Source organism: Anguilla rostrata, chromosome 12 (genome assembly GCF_018555375.3).
Source record: "Anguilla rostrata isolate EN2019 chromosome 12, ASM1855537v3, whole genome shotgun sequence".
In the NCBI taxonomy this organism is placed as follows: Eukaryota; Metazoa; Chordata; class Actinopteri; order Anguilliformes; family Anguillidae; genus Anguilla; species Anguilla rostrata.
The window spans coordinates 34,249,323-34,273,710 of record NC_057944.1 but is presented as its reverse complement, the minus strand read 5'-3'; the positions used below and the strand labels follow the sequence as shown (position 1 = coordinate 34,273,710).

Here is a 24,388-nt window from a genome sequence, read left to right as displayed (position 1 = left end):
CTGGCCTGAAAACACGTCTGGGCTCCGGGTGGAGCCGGAGGTCGTATTACATTTGGGGGAAGAGAAAAAAAATAAAAAATAAAAATAAAAAAGATGGGTCATCGCAGTGGCGGTTATTTTACCAGCTCAGTAGCTGTGTGGCAGCGAATCGCTTGCTTGATTGCCGGAGCAGGGATTTATTGGCACGGGGGAGTGAGGGGGGGTGAGGGGGGGGGGTGAGAGCGGGGGGAGGGGAGGGGAGGGGGCAGCAGGATAGCGGCGTGGGCGGTGCTGTACTCGGGAGAGGGGGGGGATGTTGTTTAACAAGCCAGGGAGCGGTGATAATGAGTCAGCAGAAACGTCTCTCCCGTGCGCCTCCTCCTCTCCCTCCCAGGTGACCTACGAGGCCCACAAGGAGTACCTGGCCAAGATGTACGAGGAGTACCAGCGGCAGGAGGAGGAGAACATCAAGAAGGGGAAGAAGGGCCTGGTGAGCACCATCTCCGGGCTCTCCGCCCAGGCCGCGGGCATCAAGGGCGCCATCGAGATCCGCGAGATGGAGGACGGCGGCTCGCAGACGCAGACGCCCGAGAGCGAGGCCGACTACCCCGAGAGCGGGGACCCCCGAAACCTGCTGGCCGAGCCCAAGGGCGCGGGGGAGGAGGAGGAGGAGGAGGAGGAGGAGGCGCTGGCCGGGGCGGGGAGGCGGGCCGTGGCCGGGGTGCGGGTGGAGGTGCACGACCTGCTGGTGGACATCAAGGCGGAGAAGGTGGAGGCCACGGAGGTGAAGCTGGATGACCTGGACCTGTCGCCGGAGACGCTGGTGGTGGGGGTGGGGGTTGGGGTGGGGGTCGGGGTGGGCGTGGCGGAGAACGGGGCGCTGGTGGAGGTGGACTCGCTGCTGGACAACGTTTACTGCGCCGCCGTGGAGAAGCTGGGCGGGGCCGGCGTGGGGGGCGGGGTCAACGGCGAGAGCGGCGAGGACAAGAACACGGGCCCGCTGATCACGCTGGCGGACGAGAAGGACAGCGTCCCCAGCAACAGCGGCTTCCTGTTCGGGAAGGTGGGCGGCGGCCCGGAGCTGACGCCCGCCGAGCCGCTGGTGCTGCCCGGCCCCGAGCCGCCCCCCCTGCACACCGTCGCCGGCGACGACCTGGGCCTGCTGGCGCACATGACGGGCAGCTCGGACCTGGCCCCGCCCGCCAGCCTCCTGGAGGATGCCGAGTTCAAGCTGCGCACCGCGCTGGCGGACATCGACGGCATCGGCGAGAGGACCGAGTGCGCCGCCAAGGGCGCCGAGGGGGTCGCCGCAGCGACGGACGCCGACCCGTCCGCCGCCAAGGCGGGGGGCGGGGCCGACGCGGCCAGCACCATCTCCGACACGGAGCGGTCCGACGACGGCAAGGACAAGGAAATCAAGAAGATCCAGACCACCGCCACCACGCAGGTACGGTACCTGGACCCCGGGGGATACGTCTCCGCTGTCTGTGTGACCTGCTTTATTGAGTCTCAGTGTGAAATTACAGCTGGTGCCCTAGTGTGTTGATTACAGAGTGGGCAGTTGTGAATGGGAAATTAGCATCTGATAGCATGGCAGGCAGTGTTTTTCTCTGCTGGGATTTATGTACTCCTACTGGACAAACCTTGCTATTGCAGGAGTTCGGTCAGTGAGTCTGTGAGTGTTGTTTCTAGGGCTGCCTCTTCTTTCAGTTGAAGGCTAAAAAAAAAATGAAATTCTGCGAATATCACTGCAGGCAAAATCAGTGGGGGCCTGTAAATACGTGTGGACTGTGTACCTTGCTTCTGTGTACAAAGTATAAGAAAGTTAAGTTGCCAAAGCTGCCCAGAGATCGCTGCAAATGCTGCAGCCCCCTGGTGTGGAACTGAGGTACTGGAGTCACAGTTTCAGGGGGGAAGCGGAGAGCTGTCGCGCCGCACGGTGTCCTGTGCCTGCACTGGTTTGCGCTGGACTGAAAGGACCTCTAATAAGAGCGTGGGGGCGGCGGGGCCCAGCGGGCACGTTAGGCCGTCAAACAGTCGCCTTTAACGGAGGCTCCTCGCTGAGCGGGGGGGAAGGGGTCTCTGGGGAGCGGGAGAGAGGCTATTAATAAACCGCTAAACTCGTTTCGGGAGAGATAAAGGAGCCGGGAGGAGGATGGGGGTGCGCTTACTCAGCCACCGCTTCCTCTCTGCACGCTGTAGTTCCTGTATCGGACAAAGGTCGAAGGCGTCTTGACCCAGGAAGTGGTTGTAAGGGAGGGCAAAGTGGTTGTTTTTTTTTGGTCTCCCTTCTGTGTTTGGCATGTTTATGTTTTTACAGTGTAGCTGCTACAGGTTGATTGGCCCTGTGATCCTCATGTACAACTACCTTCCTTATGTATTGTTTAATTAAAACCAGGATTAGGATGAAATCTAAATAACATGCATTGCATTCATTACACACAGAGCACTAATCCCAGTGTACATGTTATTTTGGCATGGTTTTAAAATGTGCATTTCATGTTTGACTGCATTTTTAGAAGAAATGCATTAGCTCATGGAGCGGGTCGTGGGCTCAGACACTAATGGATTGGGTGGGAGGAGAGGAGGGGAGGGGAGGGGAGGGAGCAGGGTAGATTTTGGGAGATGGCTGCGTGGGTTACTGCCGGGTTAATGCACGGGCGCATGGCCAGTCAGATGGAGCGGGACCTGCGGGTCGGAGGGGAGGGGAGGGGGGCAGGGTGGATTCTGGGAGACTGCAGGGTGGATTTTGGGAGACGGCTGCATGGTTTAACGGCGTGCTCGTACCCGACCCCCCCCTCCCAGACGCTGCACGGGCGCATGGCCAGCCAGATGGAGCGGGACCTGCGGGTGGACCTGGGTTTTCGGGGCATGCCCATGACGGAGGAGCAGCGGCGCCAGTTCAGCCCCGGCCCACGCACCACCATGTTCCGCATCCCAGAATTCAAGTGGTCGCCCATGCACCAGCGGCTGCTCACCGACCTGCTCTTCGCCCTGGAGACCGACGTGCACGTGTGGAGGAGGTCAGCGGCCCCCTCCCGTCTGCGCCCAGCTCCGAGTTGTAGTTTTTTACATCACTTCCTTGTTTTTGTCGCTCTCACTTGTAACCAACGTGGACTGTTTTTCAGTTAAATCTCTAAATTACCACAAAATGATTTACTTGACAAAAAAGGAATGAGGAAAATGTTGGGGGGAAAAAAACAAACACGTACGCATCAAAAAACAACTAATGGCACATTTTAAATCAGAAAAAAAAATTTGTGGTACCCTCTGTTATTTAACTAATTAAATTTTACTGCTGTTCATAAACAACTTGCCATTATTTCCTTTCGCCATAGATTAAAAGGGAAATCATGTAAGCTGAATGTTGTCCATAAAACAACTTGGCATTATTTGCTTTTCCACTAAAATAAATTAAAAGTAGAGTCATGTAAACTTATCTCCAGCATTCAGATGAATGTATTTTTGTAGGTTTAGAAATGTGTAAAGGAATTGCTGCAGTGGGATATACTCTGCATGCTGGCCTGTTGCCACAGTCAGATATAGGGAGTACACAATGTCTTAATACTGAGCCTTATGTACTATGTCAAAAGGACGTCTCGTTTCAGGTACACCAGTGAACCAGAGTGATAAATATTCTTCTTATTTTCTCTCTCTGCAGCCATTCAACCAAGTCGGTCATGGACTTTGTAAACAGCAACGAGAACATCATTTTCGTGCATAATACCATTCACCTAATTTCTCAAATGGTAGACAACATCATCATCGCCTGTGGAGGAATACTGCCCCTGCTGTCCGCTGCCACGTCTCCTTCCGTAAGTGGGAGCAGGCCTCTTTCCCGTGGCATCTTACTGCCATCTAGTGGCAGTCATGTATTACTGCATGCTGTGTAAAGCGCATGGTTCAGCAGCGTCCAAAGGACATCCCAGCCAACAAAACGTCCTCGCAATGCTCCTGCGATGTAGTGGCAATGTTATAACACTGACAGAACATTCCAGGAACATTGTGAGAACGTTTTTTGTTAGCTGGGATTCAACTTAACTGGCACCTAAGTTTTCATCTTGCAGAGTTACCAGTATTTCACCTTACTTTTAATTTTATATGCATACGTCTATTTTGGGACTGAAATGCAATTGTACAAATTTTTTGGTAGATCAGAAGGTAAATGAATATTTCAAATTCAGAGAAAGTCCTAGCTCACAGGAAGTAGATGGCTTTTATTGAGTTGATGAAAATGTGTCCAAGCAAATACTTTCCCTAGATTGTGTCATCTGATGTGTCAGCGATAGGTGCCTTTTGACAGTTTCTGAGAGAAGGGTCTAACTGGATCTGACTACAAATTCCTGGTTTATCCAGCTATGCTTTTATAGATGCTTAGAATGACCTTTTCTGGATTATATTTTGCACATTTAGCTTTCCTTTTTAGTGAACTAATTACCTTATAACTAATTAGTTAACTTTCCTTTCTTTAGTTAGCTGTACAATCTGAGTAACTATCTTGTTTTCTTAAGTGCTTTTTAAATTTTAATGATCTTTTGTGTCGTTTTTATGTTTGTCCTGTCGTGTTGTTCGTTTTTGTCCGTTGCATGTCCAGAGTTCTAAGGTTAGTACCAGCACTGTAAGTTTCATTTTTTATACTTTCCTAACTTTTTCCTGTTGTACTTCTTGTCTAACCAGCATGCAATTCTAAATTCCTAGCGCTTGTTTTAAGATGCAGCTGGAAATCACTTACTCTTTTTTTTCTTTTAGGAAACCTCAAAAAATTGTTTGCATTTTAATATTTACCAGTGTTTAAAGACAGTTCGACATCTCTGCTATTGTTAAGTTCTTTCTTCATGGCATTTGTGATTAAAGGAAAGTCTATTCCTCTGATAACCTGCAGGAATTACGTTTTTTGGAGTGGCACGCCTGTGTATTGTCGTAGCCTTAATCTAATAACGAGCTCAAAACCCTCCATGTTCCACGTCTGCGTTCCAGTGCTGTTTTGAAAATCGGGTTCGGTCTTATGGTAATTGAGCAAGCCGAGCGGCCGCAGCAGTGCATAGATTTACACCCCGGCTATAAATATGAATACAGGAGGCCTGCAGGAGCCGTGACATCATTAGCTCCATCCGTCTTGAGCTTACACACCCGACGGCACGGAGTCAGTGCTCACCCGGATCGGTAATGGGGAAATCCACGGGACGTATGGATCGTAAATAAATGAACAGGCCCTTAATCGCAGGCCTGGGGTAAATGGATCACCCCCATGCTGCGTTATGGCTTTTTCATGCCAAGCCCCCGGTGGGGCCCGGTAGGCGTAATGACCTGGATGACCTCACGCCTGCCGCCGGTGACCTCAGGCAGAGCAGCCGAGCTCAGAGGCTCCCGGATCCCGCGGAACTTTTTGGGGCGTGTGCCTGCTGGAGATGGGGTGTATGCTGCGCCCCATGGGCGGGGTGGTCTGACTCAGCACTTAGACCCTGTCCACTGAGCGCGGGACGCTCGGCTAAAACCTCCACATCCCATAATACTGCCGTCGACCTCTTTTAACTTTACCTCACTTTTGTTTGGCTAACATCCGTAGTTGGCACGTGTGCAGCTAAAGGAGAACATAATCACATCTTTAAAGACTCCACGTTACATAAACCGTGTGTAAAACATTTCTCATAGTGTTATGCATCCTTATTGTTTTATCATATGTTTTTAATTATAGTTTTTTAATTGTATAAAAAATAAAAGTCTGATTGAGACGGTTTCTCCCCTTGTGCTCAGTGTACAGTTACAGTGGTTGCCGTTGGAAACGAGCTGCGCGTTAATGTGAGTGATATGGGTGACGGGCGGGGCTGCTCTCGTGTGAGACGCAGTCCGGGGACCCGCTGTCTCTCTGAGTGAGAGGTAGGCCGGGGGAAAGGAGGATGTTTAAAAGTTCTCTTCCCTGTCTGTCGGACGTGTAGAAAGGAAACGCTCGCTCTGAAAAGGCGGGAAAGAGTAGAGAGGCCCCCCCGGTGTCAGAGACCGCGGGCCCCCCCGCGGGTGAGGTGGGTAACTGCTCGGGTCGTAACCCCACCCCCCCGCCTGTGTATTACACCCTCCTCTTCAGCCTCTTCCTCCCTCCGTCTTTCAGCAGACCAAAAGAAGCAGGCCTCCACAGTTCTGCCCTTCAGACAGTCTGTGTTTTTCTTCACATAAGAAATAACAAGCAATTGGAAGCTGGATGACAGCAGTTTTACAATGCTGTCTGGTTCACCAGTTCATTATCTTGCCATACTTCCTTTGAAGAAAAACAGTGTTTTGCTGTTGTGCAGTCACCTACCAGCAGTCACCTGGAGTAATTGCGTTTTTGGCTGAGCAGAAAGCCTCTGTACGTGCGCTAATGAGTGGCTGGGAGAGGAAGAGGAATGGGGAGAGGAAGAGGCTGTAGGTGGAGAACACTCGAGCGCACAGACACTGACCCCTCCCCCCTGCACTTAGCCCCGCCCCCCACCTCACCTCACCCAAGGCACGGCACACAGCCCCCACCCACGATACGATTACTGCGCGCTCCTCCACCACTTGCAGCCGCACTGTTCCGGCATCAGCCGAAGTTCCACCTGCAGCTGCTGTGTCACCTGACTCCTCACTGTCCAATCACGTGGCTGTGGCCCACTTGCCTCCCGCCCACTCTGCATGGCCTATGTGAACGAAGCGCAGCGACAGGAACAGTCACGCCCTTGTCCATGACTGCGTCCTAAGCCTCCGTTTTAACTAGTAACCTTTAGAGCCTGTCTCTGCTGCTCACTTCAGTCCGAGCTGTGTTGCTGGCTCGCTGTCACCAAAGCTATCATTCATCACAACTGTTAGCCTCTGTGCCTTCCTGGTGAAACTGGATTTTTGTATTCCTGAGAGTAACACAGTAATGTTCTGCACTTACGCATGTCACTCTGGGTAAGAGCTTGTGCCTAATGACTGTAATGTTAATGTAATGAGGAAGTGTGATCTCACCTGGGCAGGCGGGTCTCTGAAGGACTTGCGCTGTCGCCGTAGGCCAGACGACGCGCTGTAGCGTTGGGTTTGGGATTGACCGCGGTGGCGGTTTTACCGTCGCTCTCCCCTCCTCCGCGGAGCGGCGGGAGTCCGCGGGAGGACGGCGGGAGTCCGTGACTAAGGCCGCGCCCGCTCTCTCCCCCCCCCCTCCCCCCCCCGCCCCCCCCGCGCAGACGGAGCTGGAGAGCATCGAGGCCACGCAGGGCATGTCCTCGGAGACGGCCGTGACCTTCCTGAGCCGCCTGATGGCCATGGTGGACGTGCTGGTGTTCGCCAGCTCCCTCAACTTCAGCGAGATCGAGGCCGAGAAGAACATGTCCTCCGGGGGCCTGATGCGCCAGTGCCTGAGACTGGGTGAGCGTGTGTGTGTGTGAGAGAGTGTGTGCGTCTGTGTGTTTGTGTGTGTGTGTGTGTGTGTGTGCGAACGTCTGTGTGTTTGTGTGTGTGTGTGTGTGTTTGTGTGTGTGTGTGTGTGAGAGTGTGTGTGGGGGGAGTGTGTGAGAGTGTGTGCGTGTGTGTGTGAGAGAGTGTGTGCGTCTGTGCGTCTGTGTGTTTGTGTGTGTGTGTGTGTGTGTGTGTGTGCGTGTGTGTGTCTGTGTGTGTGTGAGAGAGAGAGTGTCTGTTTTGTGATATTATTCCTGAATTAATTATTTTTTTTAGCTAGGTTTCATAATTAAGTGAGAGGCTAATAAACTATCAAGTGATCATGTTGGGTCTTGCATTACTGAACATTAAACATAGTCTCTCCCTCCTGCTCCCCTCTCTTTCTCTCCCTCCCTCTCCCCCTCGCTCTCTCTTTTTCACTCTCTCTCTCTCTCTCTCTCCCTCTTCTCTTTCTCTCTCTCTCTCCCTCTCTCTCTCTGCAGTTTGCTGTGTGGCTGTGAGAAACTGTTTGGAGTGCAGGCAGAGACAGAGGGACAGAACAACCAAATCCTCCCTCCCCAGCAGCAAGACCCAGGAGAACCTGCAGAACGTTCCGCCTGTCAGCAAGGTACCCCACGCCCTCAGTGCCTCAATCTGACCCCCCAGTGCCTCCGATCTGCCCCCTCACCCCAGTGCCTCCGATCTGCCCCTCACACCCTCAGTGCCTCCGATCTGCCCCCACACACCCTCAGTGCCTCGATCTGCCCCACACACCCCCTCAGTGCCTCGATCTGCCCCCCCTCATGCCTCCGATCTGCCTCACTACAGCATTACAGCTCTCTGTTACACTCCAGCTAGACCATTACATTCGTCTTTATTACAAAGCCATCACAACTCCATCAGTTCCTGAGCCATTACAGCTCTATCACTAATCCATTACAACTCTGTCACTAATCCATCATGACTCTATTACTAACCCATTGTCTATCAACTACACCCATTAACTCATCTTACCATTACAACTCTACACTAATCCATTACACTCGTCACAACCATTATGCGCTTTATTAGCTAATCCATTGGTTATTCTAGCCATTACAGCTCTATCACTAATCCATTACAACTCTATTACAATCCATTACAACTCTGTTACTAATCCATTACAACTCTGTCACCAACCCATTATGACTGTATTACTAACCCATTTTGGTTTATCACTAACCCATTACAACTCTATCACTAACCCATTACAACTCTATCACTAACCCATTACAACTCTATCACTAACCCATTACATCTCTATTACTAATCCATTACAACTCTATTACTAACCCATTACATCTCTATTACTAATCCATTACAACTCTCTCACTAACCCATTACAACTCTATCACTAACCCATTACAACTCTATTACTAGTCCATTACAGTTATATTACTCATCTATTGCAACTATATTACTAATCTGTTACAACTCTATTACTATTTAATTACAAAACTGATACCAAACAATTAAAACTATATCAGGGGTACTCATGAATGTCGGTGTTATCAGACAATGAAGTATGATCGTCTCGTGTCATATTATTCTGAATAATGCAGCATCACCGGCTGATAAGTGTCATAACTCAACAGTGGCAGTTATTATTATTTACTGGCTATGGTAGTATAATCTTATGAAAGGGGGGGTGGCTATTTGTGGGGTACTGCCCCTTCGACGACAGCAATACCGAGCACGTATGCTTTGCTGGTGTGAAGCAATACCCTTCCTTCCATCCACTTTCCTTTTAATTTCCGAAACGGTTAGGCTGCTGTCACATGCCTCCACTCCGCAAATTTTCTTTTATTGGTTATGCCAGACCTGTTTTCACCAAACAATATAGCCTGTCTAGGCCCCTATCTCCATAACGAGCGTCTCGATTTCACACTCCGGGAAGTTTCTCTTCTTTGTTTTGCGGTCTGGACTTCTCCGTTTTCACTGACAGTAAATTAAAATGACAAACTGATTTATATGCATGTCATAGTCACATTGGGTGTTCCGTTAACCATTTATGGTTATTTATGGTAGTGAACAGGGTGGAATACTAGGCTGGTCCATGTACAGGTGTGTGTATGGATGGTTTTATGGTAGTTACAGCATTTATAGCAGTTTTCTGCTTTTGTATGTATATAACCTTTTAGTCTAGAACCTTCCACATGTCAGGAGCTTCTAGTGATGTCCGCTGGTACGTCAGGATTCAGTCAGTCCCTGATTAGAGGGGAGGAATGAAAACCAGCAGTACAGCTGTCCCCGGGGGTCAGATTTGAGTTTCCCCTCTCTATATATTATTAAACAATTACAACTTCTTCTATTGCACTTTTATTATAGCCTTTAATCTGTCACTCTCTGTCTAAATCATTATCTCTGTTACTAAACCATAACACCTTTTTCTGGTGGTCTCTTAACAAGCCTTGCCATCTCTACAACTCTATTAAACTCTTATTGACCTGTTATAGCCCTCTATTACATGCCTGCTGAAGTTCTATTACACTCTTATTAACCTGTTTTAGCCCTCTATTACATGCCTGCTAAAGTTCTATTACACTCTTATTGACCTGTTATAGCCCTCTATGACATGCCTGCTAAAGTTCTATTACACTCTTATTGACCTGTTATAGCCCTCTATTACATGCCTGCTAAAGTTCTATTACACTCTTATTAACCTGTTATAGCTCTCTATTACATGCCTCCTAAAGTTCTATTACACTCTTACTAACCCATTATAACACTGTATTACACTTCTATTACAGTTCGCTCTATGATGCTCTTACCAAACCATTGCTGCTGCGTCTGGCCCTCAGCTGCTTCCGCACATCATCATGTTTCTCTGTCCCCACACTGTGTGGCACGACCTCATCACAGCCTGATAAATATGTCCATTGGCCTCAGTGTAATTACACACTGGGCCACTACGCAAGACATATTTGACTATATATAGCTGTAATTATATTGCAGCCGCTCTTGTTCCCTATAAGTGCAAAATGTTAGACTGCTTAGCTGCGAGCTTTCTTATTTTGTTTGTTTAACGCATTCTGTCATTTTATACCCTCGAAGGAACTTCAACCCAGAATGTTAAATCCAGCGAATACACAAACAGACTTTGCTCAAAGTATTTACTTCACACATTTAAAACTGTTTTCGCCTCTTGTCAATTTTACACGTCTTCTTCTGTCTCTTACCTTCTCCTCATTAGGTGTTTTCACAGCTTGAATCTGCAATTTGTCAGAAATAGCTTGTGCTTAAGTGGTTGATGACAGAATTGGAAAGTAGTGTTATGCTTGTTTTGTTCAGAGGGGGGTTTGAAAGATGTGCTGCTGTTGTACTTCTCTTCTGTGCTTTAGACTACCATAGAGAATATGTCCCCAGTTATGTGGTTGTTCTGTTTTCTGGTTTAGACTACCATAGAGAATGTCCCCAGTTATGTGGTTGTTCTGTTTTCTGGTTCAGACTACCATAGAGAATGTCCTCAGTATGCAGTTGTTCTGTTTTCTGGTTTAGACTACCATAGAGAATGTCCCCAGTTATGTGGTTGTTCTGTTTTCTGGTTCAGACTACCATAGAGAATGTCCTCAGTAACCTTTCTCCCATCAAGGATCCTGACAGGCTTCTGCAGGATGTGGACATCAATCGGCTACGAGCCGTTGTTTTCCGTGATGTGGTGAGTATGCAGGTGTGTGTGCGTGTGTGTGTGTGTGTGTTTGTACTGATAAGAGATGATGAAACACTGTGAAAGAGGTAGGGGGGAAGGGCTTAAGCAATGTTGGACATGTGCAATATAAAGCAATACAATGGAATTCTGTAGCTATGACTACTCAGTCATACATTTTAGGGATTTTGAGCCATTAAAGAATTCACACACAAATAGGCACACACACACACACACACACACTTACACAGACAGACAGACAGATGCACAGACACACACACACTCTTAAACATGCAGACAGACAGACGCACACACACTTACACCTACAGACAGACAGACAGACAGACAGACACACACACACACACGTATACTTACACACACACACACACACACACACACACACGCGCGAATGCAGACAGACACACACACACTTACACATACAGACAGACAGACACACGCACACACACGCACGCATACTTACCCATGCAGAGACACACACACACATGCAGACAGACAGACAGACACACACACACACATCAACAGACAACAGCAACACACACATGCAGCAGGCAGCCCAAAACCACACACACATGCAGACAGACAGACAGACAGACAGACACACACACATTTTCACATTTTCATGTGTCAGTATTGATTTCATGTGTCAGTATTGCTGGCTGCAGGGGGGCGTCAGGGCGTGCGCATGTGACATGTCCCTCTCGTTTCCAGGACGACAGTAAACAGGCGCAGTTCCTGGCGCTGGCCGTGGTCTATTTCATCTCCGTCCTGATGGTCTCCAAGTACCGGGACATCCTGGAGCCCCAGCGTGAGATTGGCAGGTCCAGCAGCCAATCGGGGAGGAGCATCCGGCAAGAGATCAACTCCCCAACCAGTACTGGTGCGATCCTGAGCCCTCCCCCTTAACTCTCGTCTTGTCCCCCATCCCGTTCAGCACAGGGCTCTACGATGCTCTACGGCAGGGCTGTCAAACTCCAGTCCTGGAGGGTCGCAGTGTCTGCTGGTTTTTGGCGTGAGTGATTAGTTAAATCTGTGATTGGCTAAAGGGTCCGCACACCTTGGTCTCATGGTCTTAATTGGCTGCTGATTGAAAGGAAACCGCAAAGACCAGCAGGCACTGTGGCCCCCCAGGACTGGAGACTGACACCCCTGCAAGTCTTCTGCTGTACTTGCTCTGCCTGCCAAAATTTGTTTAGGGGCCTGTTCCTCCACTGCACCGCCATGATTAATTCATGCGGTCCTCTAATTGCAGTGCATGCAATTAACACTGCCAGCAGGGGGCATCGTAGGGAAAAGTCGTTACACAAGCCTTCATCATCACTCCACAGCACAACGGACTTTTACTGCCCCCAGAGCTGTCCATCTTCTTTAACAAGTATGAAATGTTCACCGTTTTCTTTCTTTTTTTTTTGAAAGCAGTCAAATACGTTCAGGAAAAAAAATGAATGGCTTTGAGAGAGGTGGGTAAAAATAATTCAGGCCTTTGTAGGTATTGAGCTTCAAAGGCAGAGAGGCGGTGAAAGGCAGTTAAATGCATTATTCAGTCGGTGTGTCTGTGAGTGCAGCGGTGAACCTGTGCAAGAGGCCCGGTCTGCTGGAGCCAGGGCTCATGGTGCTGCAGGTAGGAAAGGTGGTACATATGAACAGCGGGGGCAGAGAGTTTGAGAGGAGGAGAGGAGAGGAGGAAGAGGATGGATGGAGTGAGGGAGGGATGGAGAGGGCAAGAGAGAAATGTGGGAGTTGTGGGTGCAGAGAGGGTTTAGATTTAAAAGGAAGGAGAGACCAGGAGGAGGCCAAAAAGAGAGACAGAGACAGAGAGAGAGAGGAGGGAGGGAGGTGGAGACAGAGAGAGCGAGAGACAGACAGAGAGAGGGTGAGACAGAAAGAGGGAGAGAGGGGGAGACAGAAAGGGAGGGAGGTGGAGACAGAGAGAGGGAGAGACAGACAGAGGGAGAGAGGGCGAGACAGAGAGGGAGGGAGGTGGAGACAGAGAGGGAGGGAGGTGGAGGGAGAGAGGGAGGGAGGGGGGAGACAGAGATAGGCAGAGAGGGTGGCAGGGGCAGTTTAGGGAGGTCAGGACAAAGGGAAGGCGTAGTTGTCGGGAATAGAGTTGTGTTCTATTTCCAGCCCCGTCTGTCAGCACCAATTAAGCAGCCAATCCACCAACAGAGTCTGGAGTCATAGAGAGGACCAGGAAGAGACGCAGGATCACCCCGGGGTCATAGAGAGGGACAGGAAGTGATGCAGGATCACCCTGGGGTCATAGAGAGGGCCTGTTCAAAACGATTTGTGACACACACACTGCTGTCTGTGGGGGAGTGAGAAACCCAGCCTTGGCCTTGGCGTCTCAGGAACAAGTGGGCGGAGTCAGGGAAGAGCGTGTGTCAGGGGGTGGGGAGGGAGGCGGGCCAGAATGGCTTCGTCCGTGGTAAACTCAGTAGTTTACCGTCGAAGGAGGAGAGGCCTTGTTTGGCAGATTTCTTTCGGTGTCCTGCACTGCACTCGGTGGCAAAATTTGTTTTGCTGGTGTTTCCGTGGAGATAACTGCCTGTGTGCCGTAGGGCTGTACATGACGCTTCAAAAAAGCGTCACAAATCGGTGGTCACGAGCGCTTTAAATACTTTCTGGGACGCTGTGACCTTGTTAGGCGAATTGTAAAATCGATCGTTGTACCGGAACGACTCGTCCGAAATGCTGCTCGCTGCGGACGGATGAACGAACGAAATGCGGTCGCGTTCTGAAGCCCGCCCGCCATTTTAATGCTGGAAGTGAAGCTGATCGAGGAGCTGCGTCTGAGCTGGAGGGTCACCTGGTTTGGCTTTTCACAGCGCAGTTCAGAAGCTGTGAAACACAATTAAAGTCTGAGACAGGCCGTGACACTGTGAATAAACCCCTGAATGCTGAAATAATAAGTGGTGGCTGAAATAATTTCATGGTTGCGTCAAAGGCCCAGAAATGAGAGGATTCTCATTTTTTTAAATAAAATAAAAATAAAAGGAAAATACACAGACGGCTGAGTGACTGGTGAAAATACATTGATGGAAGAAGCCAACTCTCTCCCCTCTCCTCCCCAAAAAAAAGGACGGAGCACCAGGGTGCAGTCAATCATGGATACCTCTAAGCCAATGAGAACCACTTGCTTTCCACAACCCAATCATTGACTCTTAATGATGACACGTGAAAGCCCTTTTGCCTCTAAGCCAGTGTCTCTTTAACTGTGGGTCGGGACCCAAAAGGTTGTGGGAGTATGTGAGGTGGGTCCCGAAATGAGTCTGTAGCCCATAGGCTATGCTGGTGTGCGCTAAAGGAAAGGAATTTCCAAAAAAACATGGATGATTTCGGGCCAGTAACGAGTCAAAGAAGCGACCCCTTATTTCCTTCCTCCATCCATCCCTCGCTCCTCTCCTCCCTGGCGGTGCAGCCGCGGCTGTATTTACCGAAGCGACCGTGAGCCGCGTGATTATCTCTCTTTCGCTAATCCGGCATGGACCATATCGGCCGATTCATCTCCAGCGGAGCGGGGGCCAATCAGATTCGCCCTCAGATCTCGTTAATAAGCGTTCTGAACTCTATCTTCCCCATCTCTCTGAACTGGATTTAAATTGAATTGGGGATTAGTTTTTATTAGCATGAAAAGAGATTGGGTGCTTTCCTGCGATGGGGGCTTAGCTGTGTGATAGATATATTTGTGCTCGGTGGAGTTAGTCTTTGCACTGCCATTAATCAGGTGTCTGCTGAGCAGTGAATCCTGTAGTCATTACTGTAAATCTTGGAGTTTTGAGGGTTATTATTATTACTAGTAATAATGAGGATCTACTGTTTCAGGCTGTTAATGAAATATTTCCAAAGTATTGATTTTGTCTTTAGTGATTGTTTTAATTGCTGCTTTGTTAAAAGGTAGTATGCTTGACACATTTAGTTTATGTAAAGATGCGTAGGCTTCAGGAAGTTCACAGTAAAGGATGCGGGTGGTATTTTAATACCATGTATTTGATACGTGCATTTTCGTTTATCTATTTTTGTCTGTTCATATTTCTGTCCCTTCTGCAGAACAACAGCAACCTACGCCTCCACTATTTTAAGTGTAGTTTATAGATTTTTAATACAAAATTTTGTGGGGAAAAAGTGCGTATGTTTTCCAGATATTTTTGCCCATCGCTGCTCACCGATTGGCTGTTTCTGCCCGCAGAGAACCCCAGCGCCTTCGCGGACGGCGCCAAGGACACGCCCACGCCGGTGGAGGACCTGCACGTGGAGAGCTCGCTGCCGCACACGGACTCGGGCATCGGCGAAGAGCAGGTGTCGGGCGTGCTGAACGGGGGCGACCTGGAGGCGGGGGCGGGGGCGGGGCCGGGGCTGGGGCCGGGGCCGGGGGGGCCCGACGCCATGAGCGAGCTCCTCTGCACCCTCTCCTCGGAGGTCAAGAGGTCGCAGGAGAGCCTGGCCGAGTCGCCCGGCGTGGAGGTGCTCAGGCCCGCCCCCTCCATCTCCAGCATCTCCCAGGGGGGCAGCAAGGGCATCAACGTCAAGGAGATCCTCAAGAGCCTGGTGGCCTCGCCCGTGGAGGCGGCCGACGCCGGGCCGGAGCCCCTCCCCTACCCAGACCCGGCCGTCAAGACCCAGGCCCAGGCCATCCTGCCCATGCAGTTCCACTCCTTCGACAGGTGGGTCGGCACACTCCCCCAAATACGCACACCCTCCTGCCCCAGGCCGTCCTACTGTAAACTGTTAATATGCCTGACATGTATGGCTCCAGTACTTGAATTTGACATTTTTAAAAAAGAGCATGAAAGCGAAATGTATTAGTGGCCTTTTGCTAACTGCACACTCGAAACAGAAGAATCGGACCTCGTTGAGCGAATGACTCAATTTAATGACAGAGAGTCAGTGAGCAGTGGGCTTTGCTCTTACCTCTTCAGTTTAGCACCTTATAAAAATTCATCTTTAATAATACTTTAACTAAAAATACTCTTACAATGCAAGTAACATTACAGAAAACTTAAAGCAGATGCTTGAAAATTTTACTAAATTCTTACTACAATTATATGAAGGACTTTTGTTTTTGTAATCATTTTTTTCTGTGAGAATTTTCAATTTTACTGTTGTCTTAAAGAGTTAAAGTTGTTTGACCCAGGTCAGGTGCTTAAAGTCTCTTGACAGTTTCCTCCAAACCTGGTTTCCATTTCTGGAGCCCCACAGATGTTAATCCCACAAACATTTCCTGTACCCTGTCCCAAAGTGGTCCTGTAAACTCCCTTTGGGATCAGCCATCCCGTGTTGCCGGGGTTACCGGGGTTATCGTTAATGGCTCTTAATCCCGAAAATAAGTCATTTCTGCCTCGGTTACGGACATTCAAACGGTTAAAAAAACGCCAACGTCTGCGTGTTTTGGGATGTTTACATTCCCGGACCAGATAAGACTTCTAAGTGGTCTGTAGTGGTCCATAGGTCTGGAGGTTCATGAAATGCAAACCACTCCCGTCCTTTGGAACACAAAACTGCTGAAACTAGCTGCAGTTAGCATTGAGTCTTCCTGCACCTTACTCCTCTCCTACGGATATGAAAACACTTTCTATTAACTGTGTATAACGCATGCATAACACATGTATAGACACTGCATAATGCCTTCAGAAGTGTAACATGCTCCAACATGAGTACTTGTTGATGTTGTTGTGAGATGTTGGGTGGGTGCTGTTACTGCTCATAGAATTAGCATGTTGTTGTGTTGTACAAAACCCTTCCTAATAAGTATAAGAAGTCTTTAATGTTAGGAAGGGTGCTTGAACGCATGATTTAACAAGATTTTAACGAATTTAACACTTTCTATATGTATGTTTTATTAACGGTAGTGTGGTGCAATGTACATATAGGTGGCTAAACAATGAGAAAGTGAGTGAGTTTCTCCTGATTTAGCTCCGTCAGATGTTCTTTCACTGTTAGCCCCTAAACAGAATGGTCACGCTCTCCCCCCCCACTCTCTCCCTGTAACCTTTGCTGCCTGAATCTGAATGAATCGCATTAAATGTCTTCCACTGAAAAACTGACAGAAATGGCAAAAGAAGAGATGGGGGGGTGGTGGGGGGTAGGGGTGGGCGCAGGATATTTAAGAAAGCCCCAGAGTGCCCCCTTTTCTCGGGCTGCGGGTGTGACTCACGGGGGGGTGGGGGTGGGGGTGGGCAGGAGTGAAGCGATGGAGGGACACGGTGATTCAGGGGAACAATGGCCGCTCCCCTGGCTGAGGCAGCCTAATGTATGCAGGCTGCTGAATGAGGGAGAGGAGGTGATATTGATGAAGGGGAGGGCAGGGGGTGGAGAGGAGGGGGGGGGGAGATTAGGGTCTCCAGGGCGTTGATGACAGATTAAACAGAAGTGGCCTTGCGTCACACCGCCGTCCGGCCTGTCGGCTTCAGCGCTCGCCGCGGTAATGGGACGTGGCAGGCCCGAAAATGAGTCGCCACGGTGAAGTGTATTATTTTTGAAATGCTTTCACGGGGCGCGTCCGGGCCGGGCGGGGGGGGGGCACCGCGCGGCGGCTCCATCTCACGCTTTAATGTCATCGGCGGCCGCAAATTGCCGTGTCTAATTGTTTGCCACCTGCCTGCGGAATGAGCTGCCAATCCCCCCCCCCCCCCCGCGCCTCGGCCCCCTTCGATCGCCTGTCAGGCGGGGGCCCTCCACAGATTGGGAGCGACAACATCAAAAACAAAAAAAAATAAAAAAAATTCCCCTCAAAGGACTCGAGAGCCGGGCGAAGCCGGCCTCTCTCTCTCTCTCTCTCTCTCTCTCTCTCTCTCTCTCTCTGTCCCGACCCACCCCCCCCCTTCTGTCCGCCCGCTTTTTTCGGCTGGAAGTGGATTTTTCAATTAGCGCCCCTGTGTCCAGGGCTCGGGGAGAGCATCTGTGACCGGCGACCGGCCGCCTTGACAGATTCAAATGAGAGAAAAAGACACGGAGGGAAGGTAACAATGTTCCCTCCGTGTTCTAAAAACAAAACAAAAAAGTTCTTCTGGTTCTGTGTTTGTGCTTTTCGTTTGTGGCGCTTGTGCGCTGAACTGTGAGCTTTACGGCGAACTAAATTTCCGAGGATTTTATTTATTTTTTGGTCAAGTGGTTGCACAAAGGCTAAAAGGAACTGAATCATCCCATCCCACGTTCCCCTACGTCTTGTTTTCCTGTGTTACGCGCTTTTTGCTCTATTCCACAACAAGCTCCATGTTGTTTATTCCCTGTAAAAAAAGGAAAATGTGTTTAAAAAAGAATGAGACTAAATCTTGAGTAATATTCAAATCATCAAATATACTCTGCATTCCGAATAGCACAGCTCTCTGTGCCGCGAGCGATTCGTCCTCTTGTGATTACTCTGAGAGCGTCTATAATAAAAACCATTTATGCAAAAGCAGATTAAAATTTTATACGCGTCACTATGCATGCATTGTGGCTGGTAAACAAATTGAAATAAGTGGAAGGGATTGTATGTTTTTTATTTCTTTCTTGAATACTTATTTTTTTGCTTCTCCTTGTGAGCACAGCATTTAGGAGATTGATTTCTGTGATTAAAAGCACATTATTAGCTGTTTTTCCACCAGTAAAATGTGAAGGAATACGGGAGCCAGAGAGCCATAGATCCTGTTAATATTCATCTCAAGATTAATCCTTGCTTTATTCAAGCCGACTCAATTAAGACAATCCTATTAATAAAATATACGTTGGGTTATTTATACATCATTCATGAGTGCCTGGCAAATTAAATATTCATTAAAAGTATTCATATTTTATCAACAGCCTGTACGCCACTCTGGAGCAGCAGGTCCCGGGGCGGCCCTGTGCCTCCCAGAGGAAGCTGAAATATCGCGACCACAGATAAATAATCGGAACGAAGGCCCTTTTCTCCGAACCCGCTCGTCGCGCGAATCGCTCGTTCGTTCCGCGGCGCGCTGGTGTTTTGATGGCGGAGTGTTGGATTAATAAGTGATGCCGTGGCCGTGTGTGTGTGTGTGTGTGTGTGTTTGGGAAAGGGGAACGGCGTCTGTGCAGCTGTTTAATATTTGAGTGAGCCTGTTACTGGCGGGGTCCCTCTGGTGAAGTGCGTCTGATCCGCCTCTGCACCGGGCCCTGATGTGCTTTATTCCCCACTGCTTCTCTCCTCTCTTTCTCTCTCTCCATCTCTCTCACCCTCTCTTTCCCTCTCTCTCTCTTTCACCCTCTCTCTCACCCTCTCTTTCCCTCTCCCTCTCTTTGCCTCTCTCTCTCTCCCCCTCTCTCTCTCTCTCTCCCTCTCGGTATGTTATGAAATACTCCTTTGTGCAACTGCTTGTATGCTGTAGTATTTAAAGAGTTATTGTTGTTATTATTATAATTATTATCAAAATATTTCAATTAGCACATTCACAGTTATTGTGTGAATATATACTGTAGTTCGATACATTTCTCACTTCTCATCAGTATTATTTACAATGTGTGAAGTACCACAATCCTATAAAGGTTACTTAAATAACACATTTTTCTGTTATTTGAACTTTACTGTTTTAAAAACACGTTCAGTTTGTCCATGTTCTCCGATGTGAGATGTCGATTTTTGTTCCCCTTTACTGTGTGTGATTGTTTAGAATCACTCTGATGATGCGGAACATTGGTGCCTGAGGCATGTCACCTGACCGAGGTGGGGGGAGGGGCTTAACTGTGTCACGGCCCATTATAGGGGCCCTGGCTGCTTCGCTAGGCTCTGGGGTGACGGGGGACTCCCCTCCACAGAGCCCGGTTGTCTGGGGAACAGCGCTTTTTCCCCTGTGTGTTCTGGGCAAGTCGCTGTGTGTAGGCACACCTTAATGCCCTCCTGATGTGAACCCTTATTGTGCGGATGTCATAACTCCTGGGGCTTAACAGTACACATTGGGGTGACGGGGGGGTTCACCATTCTAGCACTCATTTCAGCTGGGAGTGGTACAAAATGATTCATGGGAGGGGGTCACCCCTTATAGCACACATCACACGTGTGACCAGACCAGGGTCAAACACTGGTATGTATTTGAAATACTCATACTCCTTAGATGCCAGTAAAATTTGAAAGCACCCCTGCAGATCCCTGAAGCCTTTCACTCACTCAAATGTGCAGTTGTATGAAAGCAGAAAGGTATTACTGAATTTTGCGGAAAAGGTTTATTTTAAAATTAGTTAGTAATTTTTTTTAAATATCTTGTATTATTTGCAGTAATTATTTGACCCATTTCTGTTTTACCCCCATGCCTGTTTCACCCCATGCCTATTTTACCCCATGCCTGTTTCACCCCATGCCTGTTTCACCCCATGCCTGTTTTACCCCCATGCCTGTTTTACCTCATGTCTGTTTTACCCCATGCCTGTTTTACCTCATGTCTGTTTTACCCCATGCCTGTTTTACCCCCATGTCTGTTTCACCCCATGCCTGTTTTACCCCATGCCTATTTTACCTCCATGCCTGTTTTACCCCCATGCCTGTTTTACCCCATGCCTGTTTTACCCCCATGCCTGTTTCACCCCCATCTCTGTTTTACCCCCTTGTCTGTTTTACCCCATGTCTCTCCAGTCCGCCGTTCTCCACGGCTCTCTTCTGGTGGCAGTCGCTGGCGGTCATGTGACGGCCCCTTTTGTGCTCATCGCGTTTCCATAAATAAACAGGGCTCTGTTGGAGACGCATATTTGGACAGCGCTAATGAGCTAATGTGTGTATTATTCATGTCCTGGGCTGTCGCCTCCATTAGATCAGTCCCTCTGACCACAATTAACCTTGTTTGCCGGCGCTTTCCGGGAAACGGCTGGAACGGGCGCGGGGTCACAAGACTGGTCTAGACTGTTCTTTCTGCTGCCGCCATCGCTTGCGGCCGCCATCTTCTGTGCCAGCGCCCGCCCGTGGCGTGTTTTCCGTGGGCAGTACACGGGCTGCGTTCAATAATAAATGTAACAACAGGGTGGTAGAGTAGTGTAATGGGTTGTTACTCGGGGGGGTTACGGGTTCATATCCCAGTCGAGGCACTGCCGTCGGACCCGGGAGCAAGGCGCTTAATTGCTCCCGTGTATGTCCACCTGGATGAAAGGACTGTTTTGCAGAAATGTGAGCTGCAAGTCGTTCTGTATTCAGGGGTTAAGTAAATAAAAAAGGAGCAAATAAAACAGACTTTGGCAAGTAGGGGGGGTTACAGTGTTTGCTCAATAATGGGGTTGTGGACTCAGAAAGGGGTTCGGGCTACGCTCTGCTGTGCTCTGTGACCGCCACCAGGACGCCGAACACACGGGGGGGGGTTTCGGCACAGGGCTGGCGCACTGCTCCTGGTGAACGTCTCATTCACAGACCGGGGAGTGTTTGACAGCCAATCAGCAGAGACCACAGAACAAGAAACAAGAAAGTTCAGCCAATCACTACTGCATTTTACCGGCTCAGCTCCCTGACTGTGACTGTAATCCACTGGTTTATTTGCTCTGGCTTTGCACTCCTGTGCTGATGCAGCTGTGCCAGAGGCATGGAGCTACCGTGGCAACAGGGATGTCTACAGCACTCCAGTATTCCAGCTGGGTGCAGTCTGAGCATGCTCACACCAGTAGGACCAGTGCTGTGACATGTCACCTGTTTATTTGTCCAGCAGAATAATGAAGCTGGGAGGAACTCTTCTCACCGGCACTTCTATAGAACTGCAGACCCGCAGAGGATAACTACCCCCTAACCCATAGCATTAACGCTGGATGAAAAGAGAAGTATTGCTTCTTTGGGCTTTCACTTGTTTAATTAGATGTTATAGGAAGTTGTAAAAATAGCGGCATTTCTGGATTCTATTTTTGAAGTCCTTTTCCGTTCACTCTTTGGAGTAGGCCGAAACTTCCTCGTGCAGTGAATTAAAATGCTTTCGCCGAAAAACGATTTCTTGGAATCTCGGCCATGCGGTTCACACTATTGCGCAAACAGAGAAAAGGAAGAAAAAAGAAAAAAAGGCAATGCTGCATTACGTAAAACGCCGATCACGGCTTTGTTTGTTGCGCTCCGGAACGGAGCGATGGGTTTTGGTCTTATTGATGGATGAGGGACGATGTGAGAACAGGCAGGACCTGTTCGCTGGGGTCGGCTTTGAAGTGGAGCCCGACCAGCAGGGAGGGAGTGGATGCACGAAGCTACGGTCTCTATGGAGAGCAAAATATTGAAAAACATCACATTGTTTATGCCGGTGACTCCCTTTCCCAGCTGTTCTGTAAGGTTGATAAATAGTGTACCTGGGTGTACATTTTAGCTATTTCCTGGCTCTGGCCTGCGGTTGCTGCCTTAAAGGTCCCACGCACGGATTTAAAGCATCCTGTGTTTTTCTGGCTGGACCGCAACAGCAGGGCCAGCCCTTCAAACGCGAATGTCCGTGACTGAGTGACTGAGTGAGTGACTGAGTGAGTGATGGAGTTACACCATTGGTCGGCCGAGTTATTAAGTTACACCATTGGTCGGCCGGTCCAGCCATACCGTATGCTAGGTTTTGACCTGGTCTTGTTTATTTTTCTTCTTGAAGCGAGTCTTGTCCCATGTCAAACATAATTGGTAATGGTTGCTTTATTAGCCTCCTTAGCTTTAAAACAGGAAAGCAGTTACAAATGAGCCAACAAATCGAGATTAGTGTCTTGGCTTCTGCTTTTAGCCTCTGTGAGCTTTAAGAAACAGAGGCAGACAGGTGAAGACATCACGACAGGCAGAAGGCATATCATTTAAATAAAAAGCACCATTGTGAATGAACTCAAGGTTTGGATTACTGACTGTGTTTTTCATTGACATAGACTGACTGGCTCTGTTACTGACTGTGTTTTTTCGTCGCTAAGCTGACTGACTCGGTTAGCTGATTGACTCTGTGTTAAGAAACTGACTTTAGCGATTGCTCTGTGTTAAAACTGATTTGTACGTCCAGATTGTGCTTCCAAAAATATGATTTGTCGGTAGTACTGGTTCGGAAAGATATACGTTATGTTTGAGTAATTAAAATTTTTAGTCCCAAGTACTCCCCAGTCTGCGATCGGTACAAACAACAGCTCCCCACCCTGTTCGCGATCAGCCTTCCAGCTGTGCACGTTGTCCGTTTTTGATAAATTCAAACGGTAACCCTGGTTACCTGCCTGACGGCGCTGCCGTGTCCCTGTGCCACAGGAGCGTGGTGGTGCCGGTGAAGAAGCCGCCGCCGGGCAATCTGGCGGTCACCACCGTGGGCAGCGCCAGCGCCGCGGGCGGCCCCGCCTTGGGCAGCACGCCCAACATCTTCGCCGCCGCCTCCACCGCCACGCCCAAGAGCATGATTAACACCACAGGTGAGCCTCAACACGCACCTACTGTACACCTGTCTGTCACAGGTGAGCCTCAACACGCACCTACTGTACACCTGTCTGTCACAGGTGAGCCTCCACATGCACCTACTGTACACCTGCCTGTCACAGGTGAGCCTCAACATGCACCTGCCTGTGCTAGGCTGCCCATGGCTATACAAAATTCCCGCGGAGTGTTGGACTTCTTATATTCCATTTTTTATGAATTTTCTTTTTTTTTTTTTTTTTTGGGCCCACTTATGACTGCATTTTTAACACAGGATCGAAGATTACATTTTTGAAAAGCACCGTTTCTCCCAGGAATCTGGTTCATTGGTTTAGTTCTGCAAAATTGAAAAAATAATCTTTACATTAATTCCTTTCTAACTGTCTAATGGACTAATGTCCATTTTTAAAAATAATTATTAATGGAAGTCAAGGCGATTCGACTATTGTCAGATGCAGAACTGAATAAAGGGAGAGAAACCACATCTCACCACTAGATGGCTCTCCTTCCCCCTCAATGCACAGATATGAGCCACAGGAGAGCCACTGCTTAGCCTTTTACAAGGGAGTTAATGAGTCAGCTGCTAACAGAAGCAGTCCTTATTTTATTATTATGTCCTCTTATCCAATGGCCAGCTTGGGGTGCACACCCAGGCCAGGGATACGTGATCTCCCGTGCTGTCTTATTGTGTCATATATATGTGTGTGTGTTTATAGGCATCCCCTCTGTTTAACCCCAGTGCACTGTGGCAGGAGTCTCATGCGCGCTCTCCTGACCCTTCCCCCCCCTGCCCCTGACCCTGCGTGGTTTTGGTTCCACCCCGGGGGCTCCTGTGGGCCTGGTGCTCTGAAAGGACCCACTTAATGCTGAAGCCATTAGGAAGCTCAAACACCTATTAAGAGCAGCGGCCATTAAAAACAGTCCCTCCCCTCAACCCCCCCCCCCCCCCGAGCAGGAATGTGAGAAATGCGTTCGAGTCAAAGTCCCGCTTTCAGCTCTCTCTCTCTCCCGGGCGTACGCAACACGCACACATC

The 24,388-nt window shown here is 49.1% G+C and overlaps 1 protein-coding gene across 1 annotated transcript in view; it reads left to right on the top strand.

Annotated features, from left to right (window-relative positions):
• The window catches only part of nbeab (neurobeachin b), a 316,449-nt gene that overhangs the window by 133,848 nt on the left and 158,213 nt on the right, over nt 1–24,388 (top strand). The window contains exons 22-31 of the mRNA XM_064301505.1: nt 374–1,426; nt 2,785–3,002; nt 3,641–3,794; nt 4,574–4,582; nt 7,158–7,338; nt 7,851–7,975; nt 10,979–11,044; nt 11,762–11,930; nt 15,240–15,714; nt 23,196–23,353. Of these exons, the coding sequence (XP_064157575.1) occupies nt 374–1,426; nt 2,785–3,002; nt 3,641–3,794; nt 4,574–4,582; nt 7,158–7,338; nt 7,851–7,975; nt 10,979–11,044; nt 11,762–11,930; nt 15,240–15,714; nt 23,196–23,353 (2,608 nt within the window). The remainder of the gene's footprint in view (nt 1–373; nt 1,427–2,784; nt 3,003–3,640; nt 3,795–4,573; nt 4,583–7,157; nt 7,339–7,850; nt 7,976–10,978; nt 11,045–11,761; nt 11,931–15,239; nt 15,715–23,195; nt 23,354–24,388) is intronic.